At 37.5% G+C, this 18362-nt stretch overlaps 1 protein-coding gene across 1 annotated transcript in view; it reads right to left on the bottom strand.

Annotated features, from left to right (window-relative positions):
- Nucleotides 1-18362, bottom strand: part of FCHO2 (FCH and mu domain containing endocytic adaptor 2) — a 101872-nt gene that overhangs the window by 37458 nt on the left and 46052 nt on the right. The window contains exons 9-11 of the mRNA XM_037529348.2: nt 7357-7401; nt 5490-5562; nt 2823-2847 (exon numbers count right to left, since the gene is read on the bottom strand). Of these exons, the coding sequence (XP_037385245.2) occupies nt 2823-2847; nt 5490-5562; nt 7357-7401 (143 nt within the window). The remainder of the gene's footprint in view (nt 1-2822; nt 2848-5489; nt 5563-7356; nt 7402-18362) is intronic.

Below are 18362 nucleotides of genomic sequence, written 5' to 3'. Positions count from 1 at the left end.
AGAATGTTTTATTTAAGGGAGTGTATATGAAAAGTGAAATATTCAGTATTAAAGAATCTTATTCAATGTTTCAATCATCAAATAAATGCTATAAATATTTCAGAAATAAAATCCATGATGAGCACTAAAGAAATCACATCTGGCTGACTTTTTCATTAAAAGTCAAATGGTTCTCCTACATTGCTGGTGGGAGTGCAAATTGGTTCAACCACTATGGAAAGCTGTCTGGAGGTTCCTCAGTGTACTAAAAATGGAGCTACCATACGACCTGGCAATTTCACTACTAGGGATCTACCCAAAGGACACAAAAACATTGATTCAAAAGAACACCTGTACCCCAATTTTTATTGCAGCACTATTTACAATAGATTAAACCTGGAAACAACCCAAATGTCCAAAAATAGATGACTGGATCAAGAAGATGTGGCACATATACACAATGGAATATTACTCAGCAATCAAAAAGGATAAACTCATGCCATTCGCAGCAATGTGGATGGAACTAGAAGGAATTATGCTCAGTGAAATAAGCCAGAAGGAAAAAGAAAAATATCGGATGGTTTCACTTATAGCAGGAATATAGGGGAACCCAATGAGACATCAGTGTAAAAAAATAATAACAGTACAAAACACAACAAAGCAAAAACAGACAGGGCTTCCCCTGGTGGCGCAGCGTTTGAGCGCTGGGTTGCAAGGCTGCCCACAGCCTCTGCAGCGCCAGTTTGATCCCCGGCCACGGGCAAGGGTCCCACAAAAAAAAAAAAAAAAAAAAAAAAAGGCAAAAATGGACAATTATAAATCATAAATCAGAGGTATACTGCAGGGGAGGGAGAGGAGGAGGGAGAGGAATGAGAGGGAGGAGCACAGGGGACGGAGTTGATGGTGCACTGGTGAAGGAAACTCTATGGGGACTATACCTGACAGGATTGGGGCGGGGAGCAAATATTGTTTAAAAATGAACAATGATGGGGCCTCCCCGGTGGCGCAGCGGTTGAGCGCTGGGTTGTGAAGCTGCCCGCGGCCTCTGCGGCGCCGGTTCAATCCCCGGCTGCTCCCCGGCCACCGGAGGAGGGTCCCGCATGGCGCGCAGACCTCTCCTGACGCCCGCTGCTCCCCTCAGCAGTGTACTTCGTTCCTTCTGCCTGCTCTGCTCCCCGCTCTGGTGAATTCTCTCACCCTCCCGCGCTTCTGACTGTACCCAGTGCTTGTATAAACAAAACAAACAAACAAATAAATAAAACATGCCTCTATTTAAAAAAAAATTTAAAAAAAAAGAACAATGATGTAAAAAAAAATTAATTAATATTAAAAAAAAAAACCTTGTACTTAAAAAAAAAAGCCAAATTGTATGGTAAATGTTGCAATTGCAAAAACATTCCAATGATTTTAACTCTCAAGTTCATTAGAAATCTATTTCTTTATTTTCATTGTTATTACTTACTAAAAAAAATCATTAATTCCTATTTTCAAGCTAAAATGTGAAATAAAAACTAGTTTTATATTATTTATATAACAGAATACCACATTTTGCAAAATGTCTACTTTTTTATTTTGGTATATCATTATGCTGCAAAACATTAAAATGTTTTTGGAACAAAAGAAACAACACTTATGCAAGCAAGAAAATAAAGGAAACAATTTTGACTGCTATATCGAAATGAACAGCCGCGTGTGATGAACAAATTGAAAAATATGTCTATCTAAATATTACTTAAACACTTGCTAAACCTACTCTTCCACTATAACCACAGGGAGCACCATTTAATGTCTTCTTTAATTATATATAAAGAAATATATTTAGGGTAAATAAGCTTCCTTTAAATAAGAAAGGGTATCCCTGGTAGCGCTTTATCTTTAACCCCTGCGCCATCAAGCTATCACCAGCCAACTGCACCACCAGTTCGATCCTGGCCAGGGAGCTAGCCCACATGGTGCAGAAGACCTCTTCTGTCTCCCCATCGCTCCCCTCAACAGTGTATTTCAGTAGATCTGCCTGTTCTACAACCCAATCTGTCTCTGGTGAATCCTCTCATCCCCCACACCCCTGGCCTACACTCCAGGTCTTGTATGCATAAATAAATGAATCTTTAAAAAAAATTTAAAATAAAAAGCATAGGAAAGTACTGAACACGGTTATTGCTCTTTTTCTAAACAAAAAATACTTGAACAAAGTAGATTTTAATACAGCTAAGAATAAATTAGTAAGAGCACCACATTTTAAAAGAAAGTATGCAGATTTGAGATTTGGCACATGTTCCAAGAAATTAAAGCAGTATGCTAAGGCACTACTCCTACTTTAAATCAAAAGTTCGTTTTTCAAAGGTAGTTAACATTTCCTTTAGGGCCTCCCCGGTGGCGCAGTGATTGAGCGCTGGGTTGCGAAGCTGCCTGCAGCCTCTGCAGTGGCGGTTCGATCCCCAGCTGCTCCCCGGCCAGCGGAGGAGGGTCCCACATGGTGCGCAGACCTCTCCTGCCGCCCACTGCTCCCCTCAGCAGTGTACTTCAGTCCTTCTGCCTGCTCTGCTCCCCGCTCTTGGTCTGGTGAATTCTCTCACCCTCCCGCGCTTCTGACTGTACCCAGTGCATGTATAAACAAAACAAACAAACAAATAAATAAATGAAAAAAAAAAAACAAAACACATTTCCTTTAATAGAAATCCATCTGGCAAAGTAAAGCCACAAATGCATCTGTAAAATAATTTAAGTGAATTCACAATACAATATTTTTCTTAGAAAGATATGTAAACAACTCAACAAATATGCTGAATATATCCTGAAAATATCTAGTTTAAGTTGTTCATATCAAAGTAAAATCTACTTACAAGTGAATCTGCATCAGGGCACTCCCTGTTAAACAAAATATTAGAATTATTAGAACTATGTAATAATTACATTATATTGAAAGTATTTTTTGGTATTTAAATATAAATTCTACAAAAATATTTAGAGAAATCAAGTCAGGAAGATTAAAATATACTAAGTGACTTTATAATTCAAATGAAGGCATTCCTTTGTGACAAAATACAAATAGCTTACAAGTATTTTAGGAACTACTTTCAAAAGTAATTCTTTTCCATGAATATGCTCATGAATCATATCTAGGAAGCTGTCAGTATTCAATGATTTCTAGTGGCTTTTAATTCTTCAGGCAGAGAAGACAAAAAAAAAATCCTCAAAGAAATTTCCTTAAAAAAAAGTACATTTATATTTGTTATAAAATGATCATAAATAACTTTTTAAACCTCAGTTTCACCTGAAGTACTTTCCACAAGTAATTTCCACTAGCATGTATTAGTCAAAACTGCTTTTCTTCAAGTATGCTAAATGAGCAAACTTTCCGTTGGCTACAACGCTAAAATTGAACTGGTATTTTAGCATTGAATTGAAAAATATGAGTGTAGATATGAACTAGTGAGAACTATTTTTTAATGTAAAACTGCTACACAAAGAAGAGCAAACTTCTCAGTCAGATAAAGGCCTAAATACATAAAATTAAAGAGGATGAGACTATGAGGAATAAATTTAGAAGAAATTTATGTGCATTCTAAAACAAATTCACTAATGAAAATATAGTGCATATTTAAAAGGCATTTGGATTAGTTATATATTCTTTGGCTTGAGACCATTAATGCATATATCAGAATTGCCACTTTAATAATATAATGTAACATTAGCATTAGGTACATACACCTTAATGTAACATTAACATTAGGTACATACACCTTAACTGAAAAAAGCACTAAATTAATATATAAAATAAACAGGTAATCTCTACCTAAAGACTAAGCATAAACCATAAAAATCCATAAACAGAAGAATTTTGTTGAAGGAAATAGTATGGAACAGATTGAAAATATGCAAAAAGAGGTAGGTAACCACAATACTTACTCCACTGAATGCCAAATAAACAAGATAAATGCAAACCCCAGGGTTCTTTTTCCCCACTTAGAAGTCACTTAAGATCTCAAAGTTTGAAAAATGACTTCCTTATTACTGGTAAATAAGGAATATTATCTCGAAAAACCTATGCATGTTCTGAGTACATGTTCCAAAAACATGTTCCAAAAGTACTTTTAACAATAAATTCAATCCTGCTACAGAATCAAAGCAATTAAGATGTTATAACAGATCAGCTTCTTTAAAAAAAAAAAAAAAAAAAAAAGATGTATTATTTAAAAAATGTTTTACTCTTTACACTAACAGATAAACTCGCAAAACAACTGTTTAGACTTCAGTATGTATTCTCAATGTTATAAAAACAGATTAGGTTCCATCCCATAGCAAAATACTCCATTAATGCTCATAAAAAAAAAAAAAAACACTTCTTGAAAGAGATGGTAATATAACTATAAATCACTTTGCAACTGGTATTATTTTGTAAGTCAAATACCATTTCAGAGGGGAGGAGAAAAACTTATTTATTCAATAGAATGGGAGAAATTCAATGATAAAAATAAAACTAGGTTAGAATCAAGAAAATCCAAAGCACACAACTGGTCTCATATTAAAAACGAGAGCCCCTAAAAGCAGTAAATGGTGTAAGGGTTCTGCTGATTATGCTAGAGAAGTAGGATTTTAAATGGATTTTCAGTCAAAAATCAAGTCATTAAGTCAAAATCAATCAAGATTTTTGATTAGTGTTGTTTCACGCTAAACAGATTTAGTAACTACAGAAAGAAAGGTTTCTTTAATTCCTATTTATCTCTGGTTAATCACTGTTCAATTATTATCAACCCAGGCTGTAGATTAGCACTATTTAAACAAAACAAAACCAAAACTATGCTGGGGCCTCCTGGCCTCAAGAATCTGGTATAATTGCTCAAGATGGGGTCTGCCACAGATATATTTATTTTAATTTATCAACTAGTTCTAATATGTTGTCAAGGAAGAAAACGTCACCAAGCTAATATTAGTGAAATATAAGGTAATTATATTTTTTATATTAATTTCTTAGTTTTAAAAAAAAGGTAAAATGAATTTATCTGCATCATCTATCTAAAATTGACACCTAGTGTAAATAAATGTTAGGCTGTTTTCCTACCCCACGTAGCATTTTCCATTTACTTGTGTGTGTGTAAAGAGAGAATGCATGCATGTACATTAGTACTACATAGCAATATTCTCAGAGTTGTCTTAAAGAATTTTCATCAAATTGTTGACCATGGGTTTTCTCTCATGCAATGTAATACTTACACTAATTTTTAGTTTTCTCTGTGCTTTTGTTTAATTTTATTATGTGCATGTATCAATTTATAAAATCAGTATCTTAAAGTTTCAATTTCAAAACACTGAAGTTTTAATTTTAATATTTTAAATAAAAAAATTAATACCTTTAAAACCAGAGGATACTTCAATGTATTTAGAAAATTTTGTATTTTTCACACCTTAGACATAAACTTTGAGTTATTTTCCAAAGATTATTTTTAATTCAAAACAAGTTTGTCTTAATTAACAACAGAAAGGAATCTGACAATATTTAATATACTTACACAGACTCTGCATCCTTTTCCTTTTTAATTATTCCTGGCAAACCAAAAGTCTTTCTTTTTCTTGGTTTTATACCTTGAAATAAATGTATGTTGTTACAGAAACATAACTATTGCCAGTAAATATCAAACATATAATCTGCTCATAATTTGTCAATACTAAACTTGTCTAAAAATAAAAACAACTGCTAAACCCTAACATTTAAAGCAACATCATAATATGCTTAGATTTTTCTTATGTTAATATAGCCTACTATTCACCAAAAGGGGACATTCACTTGAACAATGCAATTCTTTTTTCTCCTACTAAACACCTTAGACAAAACAAGCACTTGCAGATATCTTAAAGCTTCAAAGAGGATACATCATTCACTGTATTAATAAATTTTAATTAATTTAAATTAATTTAAATTTTGTTGTAAATAAAGGTCAAATCGTGTTTTTTGTCTAGAGGATCACAAACTATGTGGTTTTAAATAAAAAAATGAAAGCAGATTCATAAACAGTGTAGCATGGAAAGCCTGTAGTCAAGCATCACATAATGTCGGGTGTACTTTCTGAGAAATGCATCACTAGGCAATTTTGTGTAAATATCATGAATGTAATGACAAGCCTAGATGGTATAGCCTCCTATACACCAAGGCTATATAGTAGAGTCTGTCATTCATGCCATCTGCAGTTGACGAAAATGTCATTAAGCAATGCATGTAAACAATGTTAGAAATGAATCCATAAGTAAGAAGCAAATATCATCTGTTTTGACTAATATAGCAGGTTTACCTCTTCATACATGACAAATTATTTCTCAAGTTAGTCATGCTATTAATTACTGATGGCATTCATCACTTAAAGCTTGACAGCTTACTCTGAGAACTAGTGCACATGTAAGCTAAGATCTCATCTTACAGATGAGGAAACTCAATATTTCGTTGCTGTTATTAACTCCATATTACACAGCAAGTAAACACTACAACCAGGATTAGAATCCAGACGTCTTAGAATAATACACTTGCTTTCATGCAAAGTAACTCCCTGAACCATATTATCTGACTAGCATATTTTTTCAATCAAACACATTTTTATTCTCATTGAGTATTATTCATTATCCATATTACACAATAAGGAATGCTGATGTACAGAGAAGTTAATTATTGCTATCAAACAGTAACTATAAGAAGCCTACGTCCAAGAGCTGCAGACATATCCAAAAAATGATCTATGTACAATAGCAAATCACTTCTCCAAATTCTTGCACAGGTCTTAGAAAAATATAGAACTGCTTTCAAATTACTACTAGTAGCTCACAAAGTGAGGTATATAAAATATGACAAAAATAGCAAGTATAGTTTGGGTTCCATACTATAAAAAACATCGATCTAGATGGGAAGGGTTGTGTCCTCTTACTACAGGTCAAACCAATTTGGAATGATGTAGTAACATTAACATTGAGGTATTACCTCATCAATTACTAAAAAGTATGCAGAATAAGCATACATTAATGTATGCTTATAATGTATGTATGTAATTGGACTTTTCATATTTTCGACACTAGAATGCCAATGGAGATGTCAGTGGAGAAAATAATCTCAAGGTATATTTGAAAACAAATACATATTATATTTAATATTTTAGAATATATATTTTAACATGCTAATAGTCCTTTCAGTAAACCTACTGTATATTTATCAAATTACAATAAATAGGTGCAGGCAAAAAAAAAAAAAATAGGTGCAGGCTTTAAATAAACGACCTTCAGATCTTTTACCTTCCTCCACAATAATGTTGCAACTCATCTATAGCTGAGTTCTTTATTTGTTCAGTAAACAGAAGATATTAGCTAATTGTCACATATTACAACTAGTCAAGTTACCTTCAACTGCACTAGCAGGATCACATTCTTCAAATTCAATAAGACCTAAAAAAAAAAAATACATAAATATGAACAAGGGATAGTTAAAAAAAACAAGTAATATGATCTGAAGAGTTATGAACCTAAACCTATACAGTGTTTAAAATCAATGTTATCTTATACATCTCAGAAACATCTTTAAAGACTCATCCCCCACAGCAAAGAAAATGAAAGAAAAGCTAAACAGCTGGGACTCCATCAAACTGAAAAACTTCTGTACAGCAAGAGAGACAATAACCAGCACGTGGGTGGGGGGGTGTGGGGAGAAGCAAATATTGTTTAAAAATGAACAACGATGTAAAAAAAAAAAAATTTAAAAAAAAAAAAGAGGGCCTCCCTGGTGGTGCAAGGGGTTAAGCCCTGCACTATGAAGCAATCCGCAGAGTTCCATCCCAGGCCGGACAGGGAGCACCTCACAAAGCGAGGCAGACCTCTCCTGTCTCGCCCACTCCTCCCCTCAGCAGTGTATTTCGTCAGTTTGCCTGTTCTGTTCCCCACTCTGTCTCTGGTGAATCCTCTCAACTCTCACCCTTCCCCCCCAAACCCCCCTATCTCTGGCCTGTACCCAAGCTCTTGTATGCACAAACAAATAAATCTAAAAGAAGAACAAAAGAAAAAGAGAGAGACAATAACCAAGATGAAGAGACACCCTAGAGATTGGGAAAAATATTTGCATTCCACACAACTGATGAGGGACTAATATCAAAGATCTACAAAGAGCTTACACAACTCAGCAACAACAAAATGAAGAATCCAGTCAAAAAATGGGCAGAACTTGGGGCCTCCTTCATGGCGCAGGGGTTAAAGACAGTGCTATCAAGCTATCCCCAGCCACTGCAGCATGAATTCCATTCCTGTCCAGCCAGGGAGCAACCCACCTGGTGCAGCAGACCTCTCCTGCCTGGCCTGCTGCTTCCCTCTACAGTGTATTTCAGCAGATGTGCCTGTTCTGCTCCCCACTCTCTCTGGTGAATCCCCTCACTACCACCCCCCACCACCATCACCGCTGCACCTCTGTCTACACCCCAGTTCTTGTATGCATAAATAAATCTTTTTTAAAAAATTGGCAGAAAAGCTAAAAAGACACTTCTCAAAAAAGGAAATGCAGATGGCCACAGGTACATGAAAAAATGCTCAATATCACTTATAATCAGGGAAATAAAAATCAAAACCACAATGAGTATCACCTCACACTAGTAAGAATGGCCCTCATTAAAAAAAATAACAACAACAACAACAACAAATGCTGGCGAGGATGTGGAGAAAAAGGAACCCTTTTACACTGCTGGTGGGAATACTGCTTCAACCATTATGAAGGTGTGTGGAAGACCCTCAAACTACTAAAAATGGATCTACCATATGACCCAGCAATTTTATTCCTAGGAATCTACCCAAAGGACACAAAAACATTAATTCAAAAGAAACCTGCACTTCTATGTCCATTGCAGCACTATTTATAATAGCTAAGATATGGAAACAACCTAAATGCCCAAAAAACAGATGACTGGATCAAGAAGATGTGGTATATATATATATATCAATGGAATACTATTCAGCAATCAGAAAAAGATAAATTCATGCCATTCACAGTAACATGGATGGAGCTGGAAGGGATTATGCTCAATGAAATAAGTCAAAAGGAAAAAGAAAAATATCGGATGGCTTCCCTTGTAGGAAGTATATAGGGAAACCAAACAAGGGATGGGGCAGGGAGAAGAAAACCAATAGATTGGAGACATACAGCAGGGAAGGGGGAAGGTGAGGGATCAGAAGGGGAGGGAAGAGCACAAGAGACTATGGTGACAGTTCATGGGTGACTTGTGGTGGGAATTTTATAGGGGTTCACTTGAGAGAAGAAATCAAACACTGCACAAAAATAAACAATGATGTAAAATACATATTTATATTTAAAAGTTAAAATAAAAAATCAATGGTACTTTAATTTAAAAAATTAAAAATATGATAAAGTGGATATCAGTTGGAAAACAAAATCGCCTTGAAATGACAAATCTGTTGAGACTAGCTTTAAAAACCAAATTATTTAGGTAGTAAAGAAAATAGCAAAGCATGAATTACACTTCTGTTGCAAAAGCCCCAAAATATTATGTTCCATTAAATTGTGATTTTAGTTCATCAAGTAGGAATAAATCATTGGTAGCAAAAAGAAAAAGTCAACAACTTAAAGAATTTACCCAAGTCTAATTTGGGTCAAAACTTCTAAAAAATGTTACAAGAGGAAATACAATTCATTTAATTCCACAAATATTTTATGAAATGAGGCAGAATATTTTGAAAAATGTAAAATAATCAATATTGCCCATGTTTTGGAATCCATTTTAAATCTCAGACTTTCAACCTGGCAAATTCGCAACTTTGGCTAGTTAAAAACTGGCCTCAAAACTCAAAAAATCTGGGGTACTCAAATCAAGTATAGCCTTCACATACCCAACTAAACACATAGGACTCTTAGTTACAATCAATCAAAGTAAAGCACACAAACATGCCCAGATCCCAAAGTCTAATGAAAAGAATGGTGATAATGAAAGGGATAGGGTGGATATGGGAAGGAAAGAGGTGACTCCTAACAATGGGAGTCTGACTATTTTCAAGTTTGCTCCTGGGCCTGTGGAATGCAACACAGCCACATTCCTAAGTGCCTCAGGTTGAACCAGGCAAGTTAAGATGAAAAGAACATCAACCTCCAGCTTGCAGTGGTATGCAAAGGGCATGGAGACTCATGTTTTGGTTTTGCCACTTGCTTGTTGGCTGATTTCCTTAAACTATTATTTTTGAACCGTGGTCATGTTGTTTTTACAAACGATATAGGGGGATAACAATAACACCTTTTGCCATAATTTACTTTTTCGTTCTCTACATATATCTATAAATATGCAGTCTTTTACTTTTTTCACTTGGTAAATCATTTGAAAATAAGTTGCAACATCAGTGTTACTTTACTGAAAGAGTATTTTAATAAAGAATTTGTAGAAACAATTACCTCAATCCAGTAGTTCCAAATTCCAAATCCCAACTCCTAGTTGAATTTCTAAGATTGTTATAGAGCAACCCCGATATTAAACGGGTTCCTGGCTGTGGGTCCTCACCCGCGCGCTTTAAAGGGACTTACGAATACTCTACTACAGACACACGCAAAAGGGTTAATAAAAGGTTTATTTACAAGAGAAAAAGAAATAAGGAAAATGTACAACTCAGGGAGAAAATAGGGAAATAAAGTCTTTAATGCGTCCTACCCGATCCAATGACCTGGAAACCCAAAGTCACTCTCAGAGCTGGCCGGACGCTGCGAGCTGGCTGAGAGCCCAAAAATGGAGAGCCCCTCAAAGCTCACGTGTCTGCCTTTTGTATCCACCTGGCTGCTTAACCCCACCCTCAGGTCCCAGCCACCTTCCCTTTGGTGGTGATGGGATTTGGAGTTCCCAGTGTCTTTGGCTTTGACCTGGGGTGGGGGTGGAGTCCACAAAGCCTATATGGAATTTGCTTTGGGACATCCTTTTCCCCCTAACAAGATCAACGTTTCACGAATCAGAATCACCTACGGGGCTTGTAATATCACAAATTGCTGGGCCCCATCCTCAGAGTGCTCCATTCTGAAAGTCTAGGTTGGCGCTCAATAATTCGCATTTTTTTAAAGATGTATTTATTTATGCATACAAGAACTGTGGTACAGGCCAGAGGTGGGGGTGGTGGTGACTGGATTCACCAGAGACAGAGCGTGGAGTAGAACAGGCAGACTGACTGAAATACACTGCTGACGGGAGCAGCGGGCAAGGTCTGCTGCACCATGTGGGTAGCTCCCGGATCCAGTCCAATGTATGTATGAAGAGTTCCCAAAAATCAAGCAATTCTGACACCAAAAGAGTATCCAAAAATTCAACTCAATTCTAACACTATCTACCCAGAGTCATCATCAGATTCCACTCACAGGCCATTTGCAAGCCCAGGCTATTATGAGTGCTTGACGAACTAGTTATGTAAATCAGAGGTTCCCAGGTTGAATTAATTTGCTAGAATTGCGAAAAGAATTCAGGAAACCTGTTTACTTGCTAGATCACTGACTTATTACAAAGAATATAACTCATGAACAGTCAGATGGAAGAGATGCATAGGGTAAAGTATGGGGAGAAAGGCATGGAGTTTTCATATCTTCTCCAAATCTGCACAGAAGCTCTCTGGAGTCCCTCCTTTTGGTTGTTTATGGAAGCTTGATTATTTGAGAGTGGTTGATTATATCATTGACCACTAGCAACAAGACTCCATCCCTAGCCTCTCTCCCTTCTAGGGCAGGAGTCCCCATTATTCCTGTTGGTTTCTTTGGCAACAGCCTCCAATTGTTTTCCAAAAGTGCTTCTTCATTAACCTATCCAGAGACACTTTTAACACTCAAAACTTAGGAAATTCCCAGATTTGGGGGAGCTGTGAGCAAAGAACTGTGAATAAAGGGCCTCCCCTGGTGGCACAGGCTGTTAAGAGCAGCGCTGTGAAGCTGCCCGTGGCCTCTGCGGTGCCGGTTCGATCCTCGGCTGCTCCCCGGCCACCGGAGGAGGGTCCCACATGGCGCACAGACCTCTCCTGCCGCCCGCTGCTCCCCTCAGCAGTGTACTTCCGTCCTTCTGCCTGTTCTGCTCCCTGCTCTGGCTCTGGTGAATTCTCTCACCCTCCCACGCTTCTGACTGTACCCAGTGCTTGTATAAATAACAAATAAATAAATAAATCTTTAAAAAAAAATCCTTTGGTTCATTAATCCCATATAATCACATGCAAATTTTGATGATTTTTCTGAGAAACACAAAATTTTCCTCATTGCAATTGGTCCCCAGACTAATTTTTTTTAAAAGGATTTATTTATTTATGCATACAAGAGCTGGGGTGCAGGCCAGAGATGCAGGGGCGGTGAGAGGATTCACCAGAGACAGAGTGGGAAGAGAACAGGCAGACTGACTGAAATACACTGCTGAGGGGAGCAGCGGGCAAGACAAGAGAGGTCTGCCTCGCCATGTGGGTTCCTCCCTGGCAGGCCGGGGATCAAACTGATGCTGCTGAGGCTGTGGACTGCTTCATAGTGCGGTGCTTTAACCCCTTGCACCACCAGGGAGGCCCAGCCCAGACTCATTTCTTCAGATGCCCATAATCTGGAAGAGCTATAACTATACACACCCATAGGAAGTCAACCAAAGAATATTTATTCCTTCCACTCCACCCCACACCTTTTTTTAAAAATTAGTTCTAGGACCAGTTTTTTTAATCACCTCTATACACAATGACAATAGTCATTCTGAAATAGTCACTTAATTTTGGGTTTGGTAATTCTAGTAAAGCCCAGGTCATCACTATTCCATTCTTGACTGACCTCTTACCTTCTAGTTATAGGATTTCCTACAGATCTTAGTACATCTAGAGGCAAAATTAAATTTATAAAGAGAAAATATTAATTAGTAGATGCCTATTTAACAGGACTATATTAACTTTTTCTTTTTTTTCTTCTTTTTTTTTTTGCGTAGAAGAACTGGGGTGTAAGCCAGCAGTGCAGGAGGTGAGAGGATTCACCAGGGACAGAGTAGGGAGCAGAACAGACATATTTTCTGAGATACACTGCTAAGGGGTGCAGTGAGGAAGACAGGAGAGGTCTGCTATGCCATATGTGGCTTAGCTCTGTGATACATGGGTCAGCTCCCTGGCCACGGATCAAACTCAGGCCTTAGTGGTGACAGCACCCAGCTTTAACCCCTAGGCCACCAGGGAGGCCCCTATTAACTTTTTAAAGTAACATTTATTAAATACTCAGTAATTTACATTATGTCAAGTAAACCTCACAACAAGCACATGATGTTAAGTACTATTATTATCCCCACTTTACACATGAGGATATGAAGCATAAATGTCTCACTGCTAGTAAAAAGCAGGCCACAAACTACAGGGAGAAGTATGTGCTATATCACACATAAGAAAATAAACATAATTTACATCCAGAATTTTAAAAGTCAAGGAAAGAATCTAGAGACAATTTCTGATATAGAACTATTTTAAATACCCAAAAGAAGAGAATTTATAAAATTGCATATATGGAGGTTTTGTTGTGTGTTTTTTTTCCCCATAGAGAATGTATGAGTAAGTGAGCACATAGGACATTATTATGAGTAAGGGTTTAGCAATCCCTGTAAGCTGACCTAGCAAAATTTCTGAGAAGTGATGAACTTTAGTTCACCTGCAGTCCATACTGAAAGATACAAGTAACTAGTGGCATGCATATATAGGTATATATATACATATTTGATAAGTTTCAATATGTCTCTGTGTTAAGCGAACTGGTTTGGATTAGATTATTTTAAGGTTCCCTTATGCAATAAAATCCCATGATTATAAAACAGACTGAATTATGTAACTTCCCTCTAGTTTTATTTAATTATAAAGTAAACCCTTGTTTCCTAAACTGAATTAGCTTATTTAAATATTAATAACATGCTAAGTCCTACACCTGAAACACATACACAAACTACCCCAGTTCTACAGTTGTATTTTTAGGTTTGGTCTCTATGAACTTTGTACACAGATACCACAAAGTCCTACAGTAATTATTTGTGTCTACCCAGAAAATATTTCCAAATACTTTTTTAAGATACATATCCTGCGACTCTATGTATTGGGCATATGACCTATTTTACCAATAAAAAATATTTTACAACGTAAACACAATGATTAATTCAAAAGGAAGCACACAAAAATTTCCCCCAAAATTATTATGTTAATTTTAGGGAGAAAGAAGTTTTTTCTACTGGGGTCCTAAACCAAACCGATAGGCCTGGCGTTGTTGATGCTTTCCTTCCTTCCCCACAATGGTAAAAAAGGCTACAGCAGAAGCTTAAGCTTATCTCAAGTAGAGATAAGCAGAAACAAGAAAAAAGAGTGAAACATTCCTGTGATGACACCCATTTGGTCCCTGACTCCATTCCAATCCTTCAAGATTATAAAAGACAGGGCATCCCTGGTGGCGCAAAGGATTAAGATGCAACCTAGGAAGCTATCGGCAGCCACTGAAGCATGAGTTCAATCCCCAGCCAGGGAGAAACCCAAATGGCGCAGCAGACCTCTCCTGACTTGCCTGCTGCTCCCCTCAGCAGTGTATTTCAGTCAATCTGCCTGTTATGTTCTCAACTCTGTCTCTGGTGAATCCTCTCACCCTCGGCACCTCTGGCCTGTACCCCAGCTCTTGTATGCACAAATAAAAATAAATCTTTAAAAAAAAAGATTATAAAAGACAATACATAATCTTCTTACTTAGAGCTAGTTAAAATAGGCTTTCTGACATTTGCAAACAAGAACCCCTATTAAACTAAGCCAGAGATGACAGTTTTCAATTTGCATGCCAACTGTCAATATTGAGTGTTTGCTTCGGCAGCACATATACCAACTATCAATATTGCCAGGGACTGCCTACAGCAATGTGATGAGAGGGACTCTGAAGAGAGGCCTCCAATGGACAAAGAAAGCAACAATTTACTAACAATATCTAATGCCATCAGTAAAAGCAGACACACACCATATACTTGTCAGTCTTGGGCTGAGCAATGTCTTTGGAAATGACACTGGCATATAAGCAAAGGAACAGTAAAAAGTCCTGGAAACTGGCAGAGTTTGCAGTTACATAAGGAAAGACAGATTCAGTATCACTAAAAAATGACAATCAAAATAATGTGGTTTCATTTCTATCTTTTGTTTCAATTATTCCCTGGTTTAATACTTTAAGGAAATAATAATTCAATTAAAGCTGATTCCCTGTGCTTTTCTTTCTGCTTCAATATACTCTGGATTATTCATAACTCAGGGGGAAAAAAGATAGTTTATGAATTTAGGTCTCATTTCAGTTCAAGTGCCCTAGTTCTAAGGTGTTATTTTAAATTGAAAATTTTATTGAGGGCCTCCCTTGGTGGCGCAGCAGTTGAGTGCTGGGCTGCGAAGCTGCAGTTCCATCCGGTTTGATCCCCGGCCACCGGCAAGGGTCCCACAGGGCATGCAGACCTCTCCTGCCGTGCCCGCTGCTCCCCTCAGCAGTGTATTTCATCAGTCTGCCTGTTCTGCTCCCCGCTCTGTCTCTGGTGAATTCTCTCACCCTCCCACGCTTCTGACTGTACCCAGTGCTTGTATAAATAAAATAAATGAATCTTAAAGAAAGAAAAGAAAATTTTATTGAGATAATTGTAGATTTACAAAAAATTGTTTTTAAAAATACAGGGAGAGGGCCTCCCCAGTGGCACAGTGGTTGAGCGCTGGGTTGCGAAGCTGCCCGCAGCCTCTGCAGCGCCGGTTCGATCCCAGGCCAATGGCGAGGGTCCCACATGGTGCGCAGACCTCTCCTGCCATGCCCGCTGCTCCCCTCAGCAGTGTACTTCAGTCCTTCTGACTGTTCTGCTCCCTGCTCTGTCTCTGGTGAATTCTCTCACCCTCCCGCGCTTCTGACTGTACCCAATGCTTGTATAAATAAATAAATAAATAAATCTTAAAAAAAAAAAAACAAAAAAAAACAGAGAGATTCTTCATATACTTTGCCCAGTTTCCTATACTAATATTTTGCAAAGCTACAGTATAATGTCACAGCCAGGATACTGATAATGACACAATGTATTAGACTTTTTTAGATTTCTATCAGTACTTTTAAATGCTCTATTTAAAAATTCTATTTGTTGGGGCCTCCCTGGTGGTGCAGGCGGTTAAGCGCAGTGCTGTGAAGCTGTCCACAGGCTCTGCAGTGTGGGTTCGATCACAGCTGGCTGGAGAGATACCCACATGGAGCAGCAGACCTCTGCCTTGCCCACTGCTCCCCTCAGCAGTGCATTTATTTCAGTCAGTCTGCCTGTTCTGTTCCTGCTCTGTCTCTGGTGAATCCTGTCACCCTCCCGGACATCTGGCCTGTACCCCGGTTCTTGTACGCATGAATAAATAAATCTTTAAAAAAATTCTATTTGTTCCCCCAATTTTTTTTATACTCAAAAGGGCTGGTTTATTATAAAAGGAGAGAGAAGAGTAAAGGACACTTGCATAGACACAAACAGGCAGAAAGCGATGCCCCCGAAAGGGATAGGTTTGTTAAAAGAGGGACCTGCATAGTCCCAGGAGGACAGCCTTGGGAGGAGAGCTGCTCTGTGGCTTTGTGAAAGGAGAAGGTTGATGAAGAGAAACACCTACATAATCACAGCAGCACATAGCTGCTGCCCCAAATTTTTTTTACCCAATCTCATAATTTGCAATTTAATCTCTTTGTAAAGAAATTTAGGCTTTGCGCCATTCTGTAGTCATGGATCTCAAGGTACTCATTCTTTCCACAAATGTAAAATTATTCAGTTATACTTTAATTTCTCTAAAGTATGGGGCACTGGTTCAAGAATTCAGCTTTTCTATGTACTAGCACAGGCAATCATTTAACATCTCAATATTTCCCACATCTGTAAAATGGGAATAATAGTACCTATTGAAAGAGTTATTAAAGATCAAAGTATGCCTGCAAATTGGTTGACACAGTACAATGCACAGAGTAAGGGCTCACTAAACTTCGAACACAATTAGTAACTATTTGATCACCACGGCTTTCCTAACAACAATCCATCCATTTCAATCTCTTTAACATCCTAATTATATATCCATTATATACCATTATATACCCATTTTTTTCAATGAAATCTATACTGTCTATACACAGTATAGTCAAAGATCAAACTTTTCTTCACCAATGCACAATTTAAGACAGACAGCAACAATGCCCACCACCACCACCGAAAAAAAAGGATAAAATTGTTTGGCATTTTTGATAGAAGTAACAGGGATGGAAAAGTGCAAAGAGAACACCAAACAACTGAATCAATAAGATTTGAAATGTGGGATGAAAAAAGTGAAGATGACTGTGGTTTCAAGTCATAATTCCATGAACTATATAGAAGAAAAATGGCTTCCAGACCGCTACAAATCATGTATTCATTTTCATGAATTCTAAACTATATCTTTAACATCTCTAACGAAGTGAATTATTTTTACTTGTAAAGCGAAACAAGTACCTTGCAAGAACAAGAAATATGGAAGACTATAGATGTGCTGAGCTGGGGAAGGATTTAGGCTACTTATTACATTTCATGTATCATAACATGCTTATTAAAGCTAAGATTCAGGGCCTCCCCTGGTGGCACAACGGTTGAGCGCTGGGCTGCGAAGCTGCCTGCAGTCTCTGCAGCGCCGGTTCAATCCCCAGCCACTGGCGCGAGGGTCCCACATGGCGAAACAGAGCCCTCCTGCCGCGCCCGCTGCTCCCCTCAGCAGTGTATTTTGTCAAGTCTGCCTGTTCTGTTCCCCACTCTGGCTCTGGTGAATTCTCTCACCCTCCTGCGCTTCTGACTGTACCCAGTGCTTATATAAATAAATAAACTTTTTTTTTTTTTTAAAAAAAAGGTAACATTCAGTATACCTATAATCATTTGTTCATAAAATAGAAATCAGGATTTCAGTATTCACTTGTTCACTGGTGAATCCCCAGTGTCTAAAACAGTGCTGAAATAGTGTTAACACTCAATATATTTGTTAAATACATATGTGAAAGAACATCATTACATGTTAAGAAGGGTTCTATGTTGACCTCATTCCTCTGAGGGCTCAGTATTCTCTCCACTTTTTCTCTTATTAAAATGTCCCTCTGTAGCTAACTCTACTCTCAAAGATATAAACAAATTGCAATATACTAATTTAGTAAAGGTTATAATAACCAACTCACTTATACTAAATTATTAAGCTCTAGAGGTCAAAACAAAAATCATCAACAGATCATCAGACACAAAGTAAATGCATGAGATTTTATACAGATTTTTAGGTATTCCCCAACCATCACTTTGCAGTTTTGGAATTTAAAGGCAAATACACTAAGTACATGTGTTGCTGGATGGAAAATCTGATAAGTTTCCTTGCAGAGTTCA

Source organism: Talpa occidentalis, unplaced genomic scaffold (genome assembly GCF_014898055.3).
Source record: "Talpa occidentalis isolate TD23 unplaced genomic scaffold, MPIMG_talOcc4v2.1 talOcc4.6, whole genome shotgun sequence".
NCBI classification, from domain to species: Eukaryota; Metazoa; Chordata; class Mammalia; order Eulipotyphla; family Talpidae; genus Talpa; species Talpa occidentalis.
This window is presented reverse-complemented; position numbering and strand designations above follow the sequence as displayed.